This window comes from Stegodyphus dumicola, chromosome 10, assembly GCF_044657685.1.
Source record: "Stegodyphus dumicola isolate Sdum_Otavi_A_Nest chromosome 10, ASM4465768v1".
NCBI classification, from domain to species: domain Eukaryota; kingdom Metazoa; phylum Arthropoda; class Arachnida; order Araneae; family Eresidae; genus Stegodyphus; species Stegodyphus dumicola.
In genome coordinates, this window is record NC_140777.1 from 171424462 (window position 1) to 171441156 (window position 16695).

The window sequence follows — 16695 nt, forward strand, 5'->3', positions numbered from 1 at the left end:
TAATCATGTGCAGTTATTAGAATCAAACTACCTGAACTGTGCATATCTACAAAATTAAAGTAAAAGTCTATTAATTATTAGAAGTTTTCTAAGTTCATTAATAGTGTAAGTGCTAAAGAAGAGGTAACTTTCCAAGAAGAACTGTGAAAATATATTTAGACTTGACCAGAGGATATAATTTTACAAAATGTAGACTATCAAACTTTGCTAAAATCTTTAAAAAAGTGTAGATCAAATTTGAAAAAATGAAAAGTCTTGGAAGAGAAATGAACTTGAACTAAAACTGAAAGAAAAAAAAAAGGAGGAAGTATTCTGTTTTCAAATGCAACATGTATTTGAAAAAAAAATGAAGTTCACTGATGTCAGTGGTTGTTTAGTGGTCATTAAATATGTTGCATCAAAAGAATATCAAAAATTATTTAAAATTTGTTGCCATTTCATAAATTTGATACATTATTTTTTATTTGATTAAGAAACTTGGGAGAACACTTTTAATTTTTGGACATAAAGATTTGCTATGATAATGTTTGTATTTTTGTCAGCTTAAGTAAAAATAAAAATCTGCTGAAAGACGGTAATTAAAAAGGCATGCATAGGACTGATGTCTACCAAGAGACAAATATCTACAGCTACCGCAAAGATAAATTAAACTAATTTTTAACTTATTTAATTATTTAACATTTTCTAAATTAACAATGCTCCTTAATATATTTTTATTTTACTTGTTTAAAATATTTTTGATTTTACTTGACAATTGGAGTTAATTCTGAAAATGAATTTTAATATTGTAAATTAAACCATATGTACTATAATATCCAAAGAAAATCTGTAAGTCTTTATATGGCTTGGAAATTTTATGTATATTCAAGAATACTGAAAATAGTGCACCAAGAAAGGAGCATCAGATTGAAATGAAATTTAATACATATTATGATACTGATGAGTGATTAACTTGATCTTAGAATCAAGACAGTTAAACAAATGCAGTGCAGTAAAAGTAGACAAATGCAGTGTAGCTTCAGTAGCACATCTAACCGTTTCCTGTTGCAATGCATGGCAGAACATGATCGGGTATTGTGTTGATTAGATATTTGATGTTGTTCTGAGATGAATGTTGTTTGATGTCCATAAATATCGAACAGCCACCTCCAAATCGTGTACAGAGTGATACGGCAGCATCTGGCATTTCAGCTAGTTCCACAAATGTTCTGTAAGAGACAGTTACAGGGAGCGAGTTCCACGCATGTTCTGAAGAGACAGTTCAAGCCATCGAAGAGTCTAAACATGACAGAATATGTAGAGCAACTTGATCTGTATGCAGAGGAGCATTATCGTGCTGTAAAACTGACTCTTGAAGACCATTTAGGGAAGGTCCCATGTGGAGTCAGAGAATGTCATCAATATAACACTATACCATTAAGGTTCCACATTTAGAGTGGACTGGCAATCATAAGACTATGACCCCCCAGCAGTTTGTAGTGTGAAAGCATTGGTTGAATTGGACCATTCACCAGGGTGCCTCTACACTCGCATGCGGTTATTATCTCTTCTCCCCAAACGAACAGGGATTCATCATTAAACATCACATTTTGCCAGTCTCTGACATTCCATTGCTTTGGCTTGGCATCACTAGATGAAGTCAGCGATGTTTCGATGTTAACTCTTTGAAATCCAGACCCTTCACTAAACTGTATCCTCAAAATACTGAACCGCCCGAAATACTTTTCCAGTTTCACAGGAATTTCCTCCCCTCCCCGTCCATTAATGCAGAAAATAGGTGTGAAGATTTCGAATGACATCCTTTGTACTTTCTAACAAAGATTCCATTAGCCTTTGACCCTGTTCTTTTTAAAACTATTCTGAAGGTCAGACCAACAAGCTTTTCTAGGCTTATGATCACGACTTGGATTTTGTTTATTTCCATTATTTTTATAGGAAGGAATAAAGTGATTAAAAATAAATGTAATCCTTAAATTTTTAAACTCCAATTTTATTGCTGTTTTAAGCTTAAAAGCACACTGTACCACAAAAGAATCAACAACAAAATGTCACGAACAAGCAAAAGATAAGAAACCTCTTAGGACAAGCTGTCTGTAGTAAACTGACACAATGCATTTGAGGAAACTGCACCTGCTACTGCATACCTTAGGGAGAGGGAAGAAAACAAGATTACAATCCCGGCCGTTTTCGGGCGGTTCTGGTCGTGAATTTGATGTTTTTGGGTATCCCAAACAAAAAGCAAAATTTTCCAATTATGGAATCTGTGTGGAAATGTGGAGAAGTCATTATAAATGAAGGTGATATAACAGAAGTAGTCCTTTGCAATGATAGTTCTCTGATAATCAGTCAACTGATGAACAACAAAATTTGTAGTATGGTTCCAAATCCAGAAAAAATCTTTGCAGATAATGAAGAGAGTGACAGGTATGTTGTTCAAAAAATTTTGATTGACAGTTTAATTGGAAATCTCAACAGTGTATTTAGAACTTTGTAGCTGAATGAGAAATTGTATTTATCTATGAAATTAAAGAGAAAGTATTAGCACAGAAAATAAAGCATTTTAAGCAAATTACAAAGAAAGAAAAGTTAAACAAAGCTTGAGAGTTTTTTAAAAATTAATGGTCATAAATGCCTTTATTATTTCCTAAATTAATTCAGATTTTTAATTTTATAAATCTGCATGCCATCTTTTTATACTTATTTTTTAATTTTATAAATCTGCATGTCATCTTATTAGACAAGTGGTGATCTAAAATCTGGAAAATTGCAGAATCACTTAAGTCCCGATGAGTCTCGGACTTCGTACTGTAAATGATGTAATTTAAAGTAAAGTGTATATCTGGTTGTAATGAAAGTTTTCCGCCAAAAAAATGTTCAAAAATGCCAAAAAATGTAAGGGGGAAAACATGAAAGCAGTACCTTTAGTGTGGATAGTAATTACCACTTAAATCTATGACTTGCTGCCAACATTTTGGTCCATGATTTTCTGCCAATATTTTGGTAGTTTTTCAAAGCCTTCGGCTCAGAAACTTGGTGGCCATGAGTCCAAAAATAGACCAACCTCATTTCGGATGTCCTGTGCAGAATGGAAAATAGCACCAGCAAGATGTAGCTGCAGGTGTGAAAAAAGGTAGAAGTTCAAAGAAGCAATGTTGGGGCTATATGGTGGGTGTGGCAAAAGATCCCATTAGAGTCCATACAGAGTCCAGTGGGTGAATGCTGGCACATGTGATCTTGCATTATCTTAATGGAACATTGCTTTTTTGTGCTCCCAACTCAGTTTGACGTTTTTCTTTGATAGCAGCATCAACATGGACTAGCATGTCGCTGTAAACCTTACTGTGAAGAGTTTTCCCTTTTCCCAGATACTCTTTGTGGATAATACCATGGTAGTCCCACCAGGTACAAAGCATCATCTTTTTGTTAGTCAAATTGCACTTTGCGACACTGCCGAAGGGTTTACTGGGTGCAGACCAAGGCCCCCTTTTTCTGCCTTTGCTGTTAAAGTAAATCCACTTTTCATCACAAGTGATGATCTAGTCTAGAATTTTATCCTAGCATTGATATTCGAGCAGATTAGTGTAACACGTCTGTCCTTATCTGCTTAAGTCAGATCATGCGGCATCCAAAGATTGAACTTGTACGTCAAGTTAATGCGAAGCATGGCATGACTAAAGGACATGGCTACACAAAATTTTTTAAATAAAATATGATTAAACGTGCCTAAAAAACTCTTTTTACAGATGATATTTGCTGTGGCGGGAGACTCATTAAAATCAAATATGTGGGTTGTGCAGAAATAATCCCAAATCTGTGAAAGCTCGATGATTAAATGAGCCAATTTTACCAAAGTTTTCGCCAGTTTATGGTTTCTTTTTTATTAATTTGCAATACAAGAAAAAAAACTTTTTTTAAACCTAAAAAGTTGTAAAAAAATATGTTTGTGAAGCTTAAAAGATAATGCTTTAATTTTATGTTATGAAATGAATGAAGTATAAATTGTCTTCATTGTATATCAGTTTCTCAACACTATGTAATTTTCTTGTAGGGAAATGAAACTTCTCTTCCGATGGAAATGTGTTCAACCTGTGAGTATTCTTTATGCATCATAAAAGTTTTTATTCCTTCATTTCATATAATGTCTCCTTATTAGCTCTGTTTATACTAATTTCTTAATTTTAATGATAAGTATTACAATTCATATTTAATATATTGATAGTTGACCCAGATGAAATCAAACGTCTGGGAAAGAGGTTTCGCAAACTGGATTTGGATAATTCTGGATCTCTCAGTGTTGATGAATTTATGTCTTTACCAGAATTGCAACAGAATCCATTGGTACAGCGTGTAATTGATATATTTGATACCGATGGCAATGGAGAAGTTGATTTCAAAGGTAAGTAATGGGAATCTATAATTTAAAACTGGATAGGGTTTTAAATACCTGTAACTTGGTTGCCAGTTGCCATGTCTTTTTTAGAATGTTTTTTAGATATTTAGTCATATATACTAAGAATGTGTCTAAGAAAGATCACATGACTAAATATGTCATAAGGGATTCATAAGTTCGCACAGGATTCCACTTTAAGAAATGAAAGAAATAAAGTAGGATTTCAAACTCTAGCAAATTTTGTTATGTGGTGCTTTTAAAAATAAACATGTTACATTTTTATTAGAACCCTACAAAGAAGAAAACAATAAGAAAAATATTTTAAGCAATGGGGGAGGGGAGATTTCTTCCTTCATACTTGAGTAATGTCCTAATTCATTTTGTTCTCTGCTGAAAATAATGCTGTTTCATCCTCTAGTCCCTTATCAGTAATTTTGTAGTAATTTCTATTTATCATTCATTAATAATTTTTAATATAACAATTTTATTAATATTTATCATAACAAAACTTATAATGTAAATTTAGTCCATATTTGTTTTTGAGGAGATTTTATGCAATTTTTTAAATGCTGAGATTTCGGTATAACAAAAACAGTACACTATTTTTTCCTATCTTAATGTCACAAAATATAGAGAATGATTAATGACAGTTTTCTCCTAATGAAAACAAAAGGCCCCACTAGCGGCCGAGCTGTAAAGTTGCTGAACACTGGTAGTTTGGTCCGAGGTTCGAATCCCGCGAACGGGCTGGCTGCATGCGTTTTTTTTTTTTTTTTTTTTTGTGGTTTTCCCCATGTGTAATGTGTGTATGAGCCAGTTTCTCTTAGTAAGTCTTCCACGAAGGCATCCCTCCCCTTAGGCAGATAGCCCTCGAGGCTTTGCCGTAATTAAATAACATAATGTAACCTAATGAAAACAAATTTGTAAGGATACTTTAGCACTAGCACAAGATTTGTGATTAACCTGTGAAGTAGAAATATTTAGATTTGTGAAGTCTTGTATTGTCATTAGGAAATAAATTGAGTTTCATTTGTATGGGCTAGAATTCATTTAGAAAAATTTTTAATTTTCAGTTATGATACTTCTGATTGAATTACAGTATTCTGTATTGAGCTAGCAGCAGATCTGTAGAAAAAGGTGACTTAGGTGTTTTAGAAATAGAACATTCAAGACTATTTTTTAGAATTATTCTATACAATCCTTGCTATTCTAAGTGAAAGCAAAAAAGCAATGTGCCCTGGCCATATTTATTTTATCAAGTGTCATACAAGTGTCAAACGTGCTTATTATGTAGGTACTTATACTTTCACTGCTATAGAAAATTTACATAAATGTTTATTTTTTAATTTTTTCTGACGATTTAGTTTGTAAAAAAATGTAAAAAATGTTGGGAGTGTAGATAAAGGCAAAGCATATTTTGCTTCCCTTAAATAAAACTAAGACTAATCTAAATAAAATTCATGCTTTATTCCGTAAATTAAAATAAAATAAGCTAACACTGTAGCCTTTACATTTAAAATCATTTGATTGAAAGCAAACTAGCATTATGCTAACTCATAATAACACAAGACATTCGCTGATACCGGCGTACATATACATAATACTCGGCCAACCCGCCTATCTTGACGTCATCGGCCAATCAGCGGCAACCACGTTAGCTTACTGCGGATTGACCTCTGATCAAAATTTGCATGAGGAAAACTTAAAGCCAACAAACAGCCCTCTTTTCCTCATGCAAAGACAAAAACAAAACTTACACAGAATTACAGAAGTTCATAGTTCAATTCTATTATACGAAAACACTTATTGTCTTTAAACACTGAAAACATCTAAACAAAACTTCCTTAAATTAACAGCAGTCGCTGCTTTTGTAAATAAGTCGGCAGTATTTAATTTACTGGTGATAAATTCAAGGTCAAACACTCCATCATTTACTAGTCTTCTAACAAAGTGATATTATATGTCTATGTGCTTAGTTCGGCGATTTTCTATTGGCGATCTAGAAAAATAAATGGCAGACTTGTTATCACAAAAAAGTTTACACTCTCTGAAATTAAAATTTAAAATTTCATCTTGTAAGACATTTTTCGTCCACATTAATTCCTTCGCTGCTTCAGATAAGGCGATATACTCCGCTTCCATGGTTGATAAACTTACACACTTTTGTTTAACAGTTTTCCAGATTACCGGTACTTCATCTAAATATAATATAAATCCTCCCATGGACACGCGGTCATCTCTATTACTTGCATAATCAGCATCTGAATAACAATATAAATTTAGATGTTTAATCTTCGATAAGTTTAACTTATATAATTTAGTACTATTGAGATAACCAAGCAATTTCAACAATGCTTCCCAATGCCTAATTCCAGGATTCTCCTGAAATTGTGATAAGATATTCACTGCATATGTAATGTCAGGCCTTGTCCTGCTGGCTACAAAAACTAAACATCCTAACAGATTTCTAAAGGGTAATGTATGCATTTCCGCAATTTCTGCACTTGTAGATGGACAATCTAATTTTGTAAGAATAGTGCCTTTAGCTATGGGAAGTAAAGTTATTGGTATCTGGAAATGTTTAAATTTTTCAAAAATTTCGTCGATATATTTTTGATGTATAAAAACCCCATTCTCATTCTCTAAGAATTCAATTCCAAGTAACGTTTTAATTTTGCCTAATACTTTAAGATCAAAAAACTTACTCAGCTGTGAAATTACTTTATCTATACTATATTGATCTTTACTAAAAATCACAATATCATCTACATATAACAAGAGAATTACATTTGAACTCTTATAAACACAATTACACCATTGTATTTTCTTAAAATGTAGATTTTCTAAAGTACTTTCAAATTCACAAAACCTTTCACGGGCGCTTTGATGTAGACCGTAAATGGCCTTGTGTAATAAACACACTTTATTTTCCTCTTCGATAAATCCCTCTGGTTGGGTCATATATATTTTCTCATTTAGGTTTGCATATAAATATGCGTTCTTTACATCTAACTGACAATTAGTCCATCCATATAAACATACCAGGATAGGGAAAAGTATTCTTATGATTGAAAAATTTACTACAGGACTGTAAACGTCATCAAAATCTTCACCTCTTTTCTGCCTGAAACGTGCTTTGTATCTAACCACTTGAATCTTTTCATTTCTTTTTAGCGTATAGACCCATTTGTTTCCTATCATAGTTTTATTTTCTGGCTTTTCGACTAATTCCCAAACCTTTCTTTTCTTCATTGTGTCAATTTCTTCTTTCATTGCCTTATCCCATTCTTTGGCATTTACTGATTATCGTGCTTCTTTAAAATTTTGTGGGATAACAATTTCTACGGAATTTGCCTCTTCAGACACGGAGCTAGTCTCCTGTTCTACAAAATTAACCTTCCCCGAGCATTCGTTTTTTCCACTAAAATCGAACTTATCTTTTTTCAAATTTAATATTTCTTGCCTCACAATACTTTTCAATATCATTATAGGATCTAAAATGGGTGTCTGTTCCCTCTACATAATAATATATGTCTGTACGTGTTCCATCTGGCCTTTTAACTGCTTTTCTTTGCCAGTTTAAGTCTGATACTTCTTTCAGAGTAGATTTGTCATCTGACAACTTTATTTCTTCTCTAGAAATTTCCTGTTCTTCATCTGATTCTGGTAATAGCTCAGATTCCTCTAGTCTTTTAAATTTAGGTTTTGATTTCTGTTCCAGGATGCCATTTGCTGCATACAGTTTTTCATCGAACTTCACATTACAGGTTTCTATTAATCTGCGTTGTTCTGGCAGCCATATCTTATAACCCCTCATTTCTTTCGCATATCCTATCATGATTCCTTCTTTGCACCTCATTTGAAATTTATTTCTAATCTGTTTTGGCATGCCAACATAGGCTTTATAACCAAATATTTTAAAATAAACAACACTGGGTTTTCTATTTAGGAACATTTCATAAGGGTTTCGGTTGCTTTTATGACATACTCTGTTTCACATATGTATGAAACAGCCAAGAGCTTCTGCCCACCATTCTTTTCCCATTTTACCATCATTAAGCATAGCTTTAACTGCATCTAATGCCGTTCGGTTAAAACGTTCACACGCACCGTTCTCATCTGGGGTGTACGCGTTTGTGCGTTCAATACTAATTCCATTTTCGGCTAGGTACCCTTTGAATTGCCTGTTACAGAACTCCCCACCGTTATCGGTGTGTATACTTATTAATTTTCTATTCATCAGTCTTTCCATTTGCCTATGATAATTCTTAAAGTTGTAGAATGATTCATTTTTATTTTTCATACAATACACTGTTACTAATCTAGTATAGTCTTCTACAATAGCAAGAAAATATTTACTCCCACCCTTAGATGGAACTGGTAGTGGGGCACAAACGTCTAAATAAACCAACTGCAATGGTTTATCCGATCTTTTCGGAACAGTTTTAAAAGTTATTCTACTAGATTTAGCAATAATACATGGTTCGCACCTCTCCATTGGTTTTCCAATTTCTGGTAACCTTTTCACGCTTTGATTCTTACTAGTTTTCTTAATATAATCAAAATTTACTGGCTAAATCTCCGATGCCATAGCATTGCATCGTCTACTTTATTTAACTTTCCAATTTCTGTACCGTAACCAGCTTCTCTTTTATTTGTTGCATATCTAAATGGTTTTACATGATAAAGTCCATCATATCGTTTAGCGTAGCATAGTCTATCCCAATTATTAAAGTATATCCACATCTTCCCTTTTGAAATCACAAAATGAGCACCTGCCTTTTCTAACCTTGCTCCCGATAATAAATTTCTTCTTAGATTTGGATTATACAACACATTATCTAACTCAATCCAATTTTATTCGATTGCCTACTTTTACTGCAAATTTGACAGTACCCTTTCCTAGTACTTTACTTTCACAATTTCCTACAGCTAAAGACATACGTATATCGTTTATTTCTTCGAAATTTGTCATTAAATTTCTATTATTACGGAAATGAGTTATAGCTGCAGTATCTACGACCCAATTAAATTTATCTGCGTTACCTCCTTTATCTGTAGTTGTTACATAATTTTCTACTAACATTAATTCTTTATCTTTAAACTGTCCATTTTTATCGTCTATTTTAAACTTCTGATTTTTACTTACTTTTTCTTTACATTGAGCGATTAAGTGACCAAATTTATGACATCTGAAACAAGGTCCTATTCTCATATTCCCCATCTTTTTCTTAGATTTAGTTTTATTTTCAACTCTATCTTTCCCTACATTTGAATCAATAGTATTAAACATGCTTACCTTGCTGTCTTCTAAATCGGCATTTACCTGGCGAAGTCGGCTTTGTTCCCTTACCAGCTCTTCAGCAATTCTTTCCAGCGTAAAATCTTCGTCCTTCCACCTATAGATCAACTGTACAATGGCGAAGTATTCCGGAGGTAATCTCCTTATTGCCTGAAATCCTTTAAAAAGATCTGCCAAGTTGTGACCAGCTTCAGCGAACTTCTTTGCAGTCATTCTTATCCTCGCGATGAATAATCCTATTTCTTCATTTGGCGTATATCTAATACTAAAAAATTTATTCATCCAGTAACTGAATTATCCTTGCTCTTGTTTTGGGTTCGAATTGCTTCTGTAGAACCTCCCATGCTTCCTTACCACTTGAACATTCTTGTATCAGCAGCCTGAACTCAGTTTTAATTCCGTAATATAATGTAGTGAAGGCTCTGTTCTCTCTCAGTGTGAACTCCTGCTTTTCACGCCTTGTTGCACTTTTATCTAATTCTTCTTCTTTGTCTTCTATAAAGCTCCAACAATTTCTATCCAGTAACAGCATTTTCATGTCGACTTTCCATCGATCCCAGTTGTCATGGTTTAACAGCTCAGAACCTTCAGGTAGTAATGACATCTTCAATTAAGTGTGAGCACAACGACTTGAACAATTCGAAGATTAAGGAACAATGCAATCTGCAACATTAACTGAAATAGATAATTAGATAATTTTAGCTTAGTTTATACCGTCCGTTAGACATTAAACGCGCATGCGTAAACGTATTATGCGCATGTGCATGCGTAAACGTATTATGCGCATGTGCACACGTAAAGGTATTACGCGCATGCACAGAAAGTTTGTAGCTTTAAGGTCCGGATTAATGACTTTTGGCTGTATGTGGAAAGACAGATTGAATGGTGACAAAGGTGAAGACTTTCGAGTTCAGACAACACAGACAGAAGTTCTGGTAGCATTGAGTGATTTGAGTTTAGGGAGTAGCAGTGGACAACAATAAGAGCAGATCAGTGTCAAGTTACTGGATAATAAAATTATCTTATTAGGTATTATAATGTTAATGTTGTTATGTATTCTTATTGGAATGTAGGTTTCTATCAAGTAAATAGTATTGTGATAGTTACTGGCATTTTATCAGAGTATACTTACTATTAATTTACTCTATTTTTACTGTAACCATATCTTTCAGAATTTAAGTTATTCATATAACTTTCCCTTTTGATTTTCATATGATAAAATTAGTGGAAAATGCAGTATATGTTTTTCAATTTCTCATGTTCTTTCCTGTATTCATAAATAGTATGCACTACATAATTTCCCCCTCTTGATTTACAGGTGATAAAATTTAGGAAAAAGGGGTAAAATTCACTTAAGCAAATACAGTGTTCTAATTCTGTAGGAGCCAAAATTTTACAAAACAATAAAGAAGCATTTTTTACAATGTTTTTATTCAAAAGCATGAAACAGTATTTGCTGTGAACATCATTCAGTGTAATAAAAATAAATCTGAATTTTATTTTTAGGATTTTTATCTTTGATTCTTAATGCTTGAGAAATATTCTTGTAAAATTCCTGTGCACAGTTTTAATTATATTTAGTGCTTTATTATGCATTTTAATATTTTTCTTTCTGCTATTTAGAGTTTATTCAAGGAGTGTCGCAGTTTAGTGTTAAAGGAGATAAGGAATCCAAACTGAGATGTATGTATAAAATATGTTATTTAAGTTTTTGTTTTGAAATTTTCACATACAGTACTTTGAATTATTGTGAAATGCCAATTTACTAATAGTATTTAGGGTCAATTGAAACTTATTGTTAAATTCAGGTTATCAAATTGAAAAACCATCTTTTAAACATGATATATTATAAAAGAAGGAGAGCTTTTATTTGTAGCTGCCAATGTTCCAGATTTTTTGTGTTTTAAGCTCATAACAAAAATTTTGCAATCAAAGCCAATCTATCCAGCATTGAACTAACTGGAAAAATTTTTGAGTTTGCGAATTTTTTTAAACAAAAAATAATGCAAATGAGAGACTTGTAAAGCCGTTATAAAGCACATATAGGACTACTGCCAGGAATCCTCCTTATATCATCTAAAATGTGAATGCACTTACATGAATCTTTCAAAAGATGTTTCTACTTCCTGTCATTGTACCCAACATATTATTCCCAGAATTATCCTTAGAACTAGTCATTTCTCAGATACATCTTTCCAATTTTTATTTTTTCCCATTTTCAACAACCAAATAGCATAATTTAGCATAAATAACGGATAAGAGTGACATTGCAAACAATCATAATATCTTTGCCATGTTGCTTTATGCAAATCAGATTATCTTGATAAACCAGTTTAGTTTTTGTAAAGAAGTTCTTTTTTTATCTTTCCCTCACATTCTGAAAAAAAAAAAAAAAAAAAAAAATTATTAGATATGACTTCTATGGAACAGCATTCAGTGAAGTATTATCAAAGTTACAGGATCCAGGCTTCAACAAAACTTGTGTTGATAGGCACAATTTATGGCTTTATTTGAAAATTGACAAACAATGGTAATGCATTGTGAAAAATTCTCAGGCTTCCCTTTTTTAAAAAAAATTTTGGGGGCCTATATCCGTAACTAATGTTATGATTATCTAACTCTCAGGAGTTTCAGCCGAGAGGAATTCCATAGTTTGAGGTCAGATAGGTTCAACCTTTTATTTACCTGTTAGTATTTAGTTAAGTATTAAGTTTAGTTAATGAATATAAAAAACTACTTTGATATTTTCAACATTTTTATATTTTTTTCTTATATTTTACTAAAAAATAATCTAAACAAATGTGATCTATTTTATGAGTTTTGGAAAGGCTCGCGGAATGATCCTCTAGCAGTGGTGAAAAGGGTGCATGGGGTCAAAAAGGGCTGAGAACCACTGACCTAATTAATAAAGACTGGTCTGTTCCTTCAAACTTCTGCTGGTAGGGTTGACACAAGTTTGGTGGGAACTTTGCCAGCTTTCATAATTCATGGGATTTTTTTTTAACTGGTTAAGATGTTTTATATCCTTATGAAAATCTGTCAGTTTTTATATCTGAAATGCAGTTTTTTTTTTTTTTTTTTTTTTTCAAAATCTGCATAATTTTAAAAATAGGCTTTTGGTAATGAAGTGATTCTTTTTATAATTTTAGATTGAAATATTTTCCATTCATTTGGCTTTTCTACCATAAACTGCATCTTTTATGTTTTCAACAATCCGAAATTTTCATATATCCAGCATTTAGCATTTTCTGAGTTTTCTTGATAGTCAAGTTTTTACTGTGCTCCCCCCCCCCAAAAAAAAAGCCTATTTGCAAAATTGTTGCCACATGTATACAGAAAATGTAAATCAGTTGGTTCTACATACATTTGGCTTTTCATAATAAATTTCTTCAACAGTTTGAGGCTTAGTTCAATTTTGAACTGCAATTTTTTTATCTTTGGGAAAATATTCCACTAGTTCCCAATACAAATCATGTTCTCAGCTGCAATAGATACATCAAATCACTCTGTGTATTTTAATTTTTGACTTGCTGAGAACTTGGCAGCTTGTTTATGCCAACAGCTTCTGAAACATTAAATTTTAGGCTGCTGCCATTCTTTCAAATTATTCTAATGTTAACAATGTGTTTTCAATAAGAGTTTAATTATATTTAAAAATGGGGAGTTGCTTTCTAGTTGTTGGGATGTTGGGATAATGGGATTTGAAATTTAAAAATGGGGCTTGCCACCCTATCTTGCCCTCTTAAAAGCTTTCCTCTTCAGCAACATAGGTTAGCAGTAATTCATTAGTTTTATGATAGAGATACCATTTTCACATTTTTCCAATAGCTGTAATATCTGAATGATTTCATTTAAAACATTTCTGTTTTTTCTTAGTACATTTCATGTAAGTTTTTTCACACTTCTAAAACAAATTAGAGGTCATTCATGCCTTAGCTTTGAAAGGTATTGGTAAAACCTTCATTTTTTTTAAGAAATGTTGCTCTGTGAATTTTCTTAATGCAAATATTGAAAACTTTTCAGTGCCATCAGTACAGTTAGAAAATAAACCATTCTTTCAGTTTTTTGACGGAGTCAGCATAAACATATTAAATTTCTGAAACTAGGAGCAATTAAGAATAAACTAGTTTCATCCCATAGAAAATTTAACAGGAAGCATTATCCTTTGTGACATATTCTTTAAGCTCTTTCTTTAAATTGCAAGCTGGACACCTTTCAATTTGCAGATTTAAGTGAGATTCACAACTTTTTAATTCAGTAAGTTATTGGCAGATTGCTGGCTTTTCATTGTTAAAATCAAGAGTTTCTTTGAGATCTGTCCGCAGCAATGTCTTTACGGATTTCTGTTTTCTCCATAGAGCTTTTCTTTAATGTGCCTTAGTTTCTTTAATGTCAGTCATTTCGATTATACTTTCAAGAGTCATTTAAGGAAAGTATATTTTTACGGTAGAAGTTTGAGAATGTAGTAGGTTTTTATCTGCATATGACAAAATAATTATAAATAAATAAATCATTTTTTCCCTACCTAGAATTATTTTCTTCTTTTTATTTAAGTCCATTTTCAACAGAATTTCTCATTTGAAACAATAAAGTTTAAGCACAGAATAAAAAGCAAACATGATCTTAATCCTTTTAGCTTTGCATTGTTCTGAGGTACAAGTCTGATTATGTTTTTACTCACATAAGTGCACCACTACCACATGTATTTCTCTTGAAAGCTTTTAAAAAAGAAATATTTTTCTACTCAAAAAGTATAAAATATTAGATTTGCGGAAAATAGTGTTTTAATATGATTTGGGAGTTTGCCTGTGTGTTTGTATGTCTCATCAGTACACCTAATTTTTAGAAACGTTGAGGAAGTCCATTGCATAATCAGAGATAATTTACTGTTGGATTATTGTGTTTGGGGCTGTACTGGTGCAGCCAAGTGTTAAATTGAAAACATTGTGAATTTGAGATTTTACTATACCTTTTGAAATATAAGTAATGAAAAATTTTATTATTAGAATTATATCTTCTTTAAATTAATCTGAACCAAATGTAATTAATAGGTACTTAATCTGGATATTACAATTATAATTATTTTAAAGAATTCATGTCATGCCCTAGTATTTAATTATAAGTTTTTTTGGGGGTCCGTGTCTTTTTGTGTAATATAATTTTTATGTATGGAAATATGCAAGAAACATTTTCAATAAAGGGACTAATAAACAGAGCTTTAGAAAATCAACTTTGATAATGTATTGTAAGTTTGTCTTCTTGTCCTTATTTTAATGCATTACAAACTGTGGGTATTAAAATGGTTTCCTTTTTTTCATTATAGTTGCTTTTCGCATTTACGATATGGATAACGATGGCTACATATCTAACAGTGAACTGTTTCAAGTTCTGAAAATGATGGTTGGTAGTAATTTGAAAGATGTTCAACTACAACAGATTGTTGACAAAACTATCTTGTTTGCTGATAAGGATGAAGATGGAAAAATTTCATTCCAAGAATTTTGTGCAGTAAGTTAATCATATAATTTTTATATACAGTGTCTTGCATAGCTATGTAATAACTCTTAGGAATGATTTTATCAAACTGAAATTATTTTTTAGAAATTAATGAAATCAATTATACAGTATAAAGTCTGTAATCCGGACGTCCATTATCTGGAATGATCTATAATCCGGACCTCAAAGCCACAAACTTAATTTAAAATACCGCTTCCAATAGGTGGAACTTTGTAACTGAACAAGAAATTATGTTTGTTTATAGAATTAAAGAGAAAGTATTAACACAAAAAATGAAGCAACTTAAACAACTTACATTGAAAGGAGTGTCTTTTTTTTTTTTTTTTTTTTTTTTTTTTTTTTTTTTTTTTAATTTTTATACCCTTTATATCATAATTGCTCTTTATTTCATAAATTACGGTTTAATATTTTTAATTGTATAATTTATGCATGCCATCTTACAAGATTGAAATTGATGATTTATAATCTGGTAAAAACCCTAATCCGGAATCGCCGAAGTCCCGATGAGTCCGGATTACGGACTTTGTACTGTGTTTATCAAGATGCATTAAAATATGTTCACAGCTGATAGGTAAAATCAAGTTGCAGACAAAAGTATTGCAGCATATTTTCTTTTTATATAGTTAACAATATATTAAGCAATGATTTGGTTTGTAAAAAGTTAATCATCTGGAAAAATAAAAATATATGACCCAATTAAGCACTGTTAAAAAAAGAGAGAGAAGCACAGAAAAATTGAAGTAAACAAAAACCATCATATAAAAGACTTGAATTGCTGTTAGGAATAACTTACTTTATGCCATGTTAAAATTATTTTTTAAAGGAAATCTTTTGTATTAAATTGGGTCATCTCTTGTCCTTACCCCACTTCTGTTAACAAATTTAACTCCCCTTCTGTCGAGAAATAAAATCAAATTAAACCAAAAACGAATTGGAAGTTTTCTTATTTTTCACTTCCTAAGCAATATACCAAATAGTGATTTGTATTTTAAAATATTTATCTTCATCAAATTTAAAGTCATTTGAGTATGAGACAAAGCTGAGATTAGAAAATGCATTATTAAGAAAATGAAAACCCCAGAAAACAGAAGTTTAAAAAATCATTGTATGAAGTAATTAATTTGTTATTAAGAATGAATCAAGTTTTGCTACTGAAGAAATTTTACTGTTTTCTATATTGTAACATATACAGTCTTTTTTTTCCCAGTTTTCATGTAAATTTCAGATGATACAATAAATCTTAATTTGACCATCAATGATTTTATCCTTTTGTGAAAGTGCTCAGTGACGAAAGAATATATGTCATTATGTTCATCAAAGAGAAATGATAGTTGTTGATGGTGATTATTGATTTGTCTTATACTCAAGGTTCTCGGAGCTGATTAAAGAAAAATATTGAAGTGTGAAATATAGATTTATCAATGCCATTATACACTCTGTTGCAAAAATACATATGCACCCAGAAGGAGACAAACTACTATCATGA

The 16695-nt window shown here is 31.8% G+C and overlaps 1 protein-coding gene across 1 annotated transcript in view; it reads left to right on the top strand.

The window, feature by feature from the left end:
* The window catches only part of LOC118185816 (calcineurin subunit B type 2), a 47216-nt gene that overhangs the window by 15438 nt on the left and 15083 nt on the right, over nucleotides 1-16695 (top strand). The window contains exons 2-5 of the mRNA XM_035355733.2: nucleotides 4049-4088; nucleotides 4220-4396; nucleotides 11316-11375; nucleotides 15016-15200. Coding sequence (XP_035211624.2) covers nucleotides 4049-4088; nucleotides 4220-4396; nucleotides 11316-11375; nucleotides 15016-15200 — 462 coding nt within the window. The remainder of the gene's footprint in view (nucleotides 1-4048; nucleotides 4089-4219; nucleotides 4397-11315; nucleotides 11376-15015; nucleotides 15201-16695) is intronic.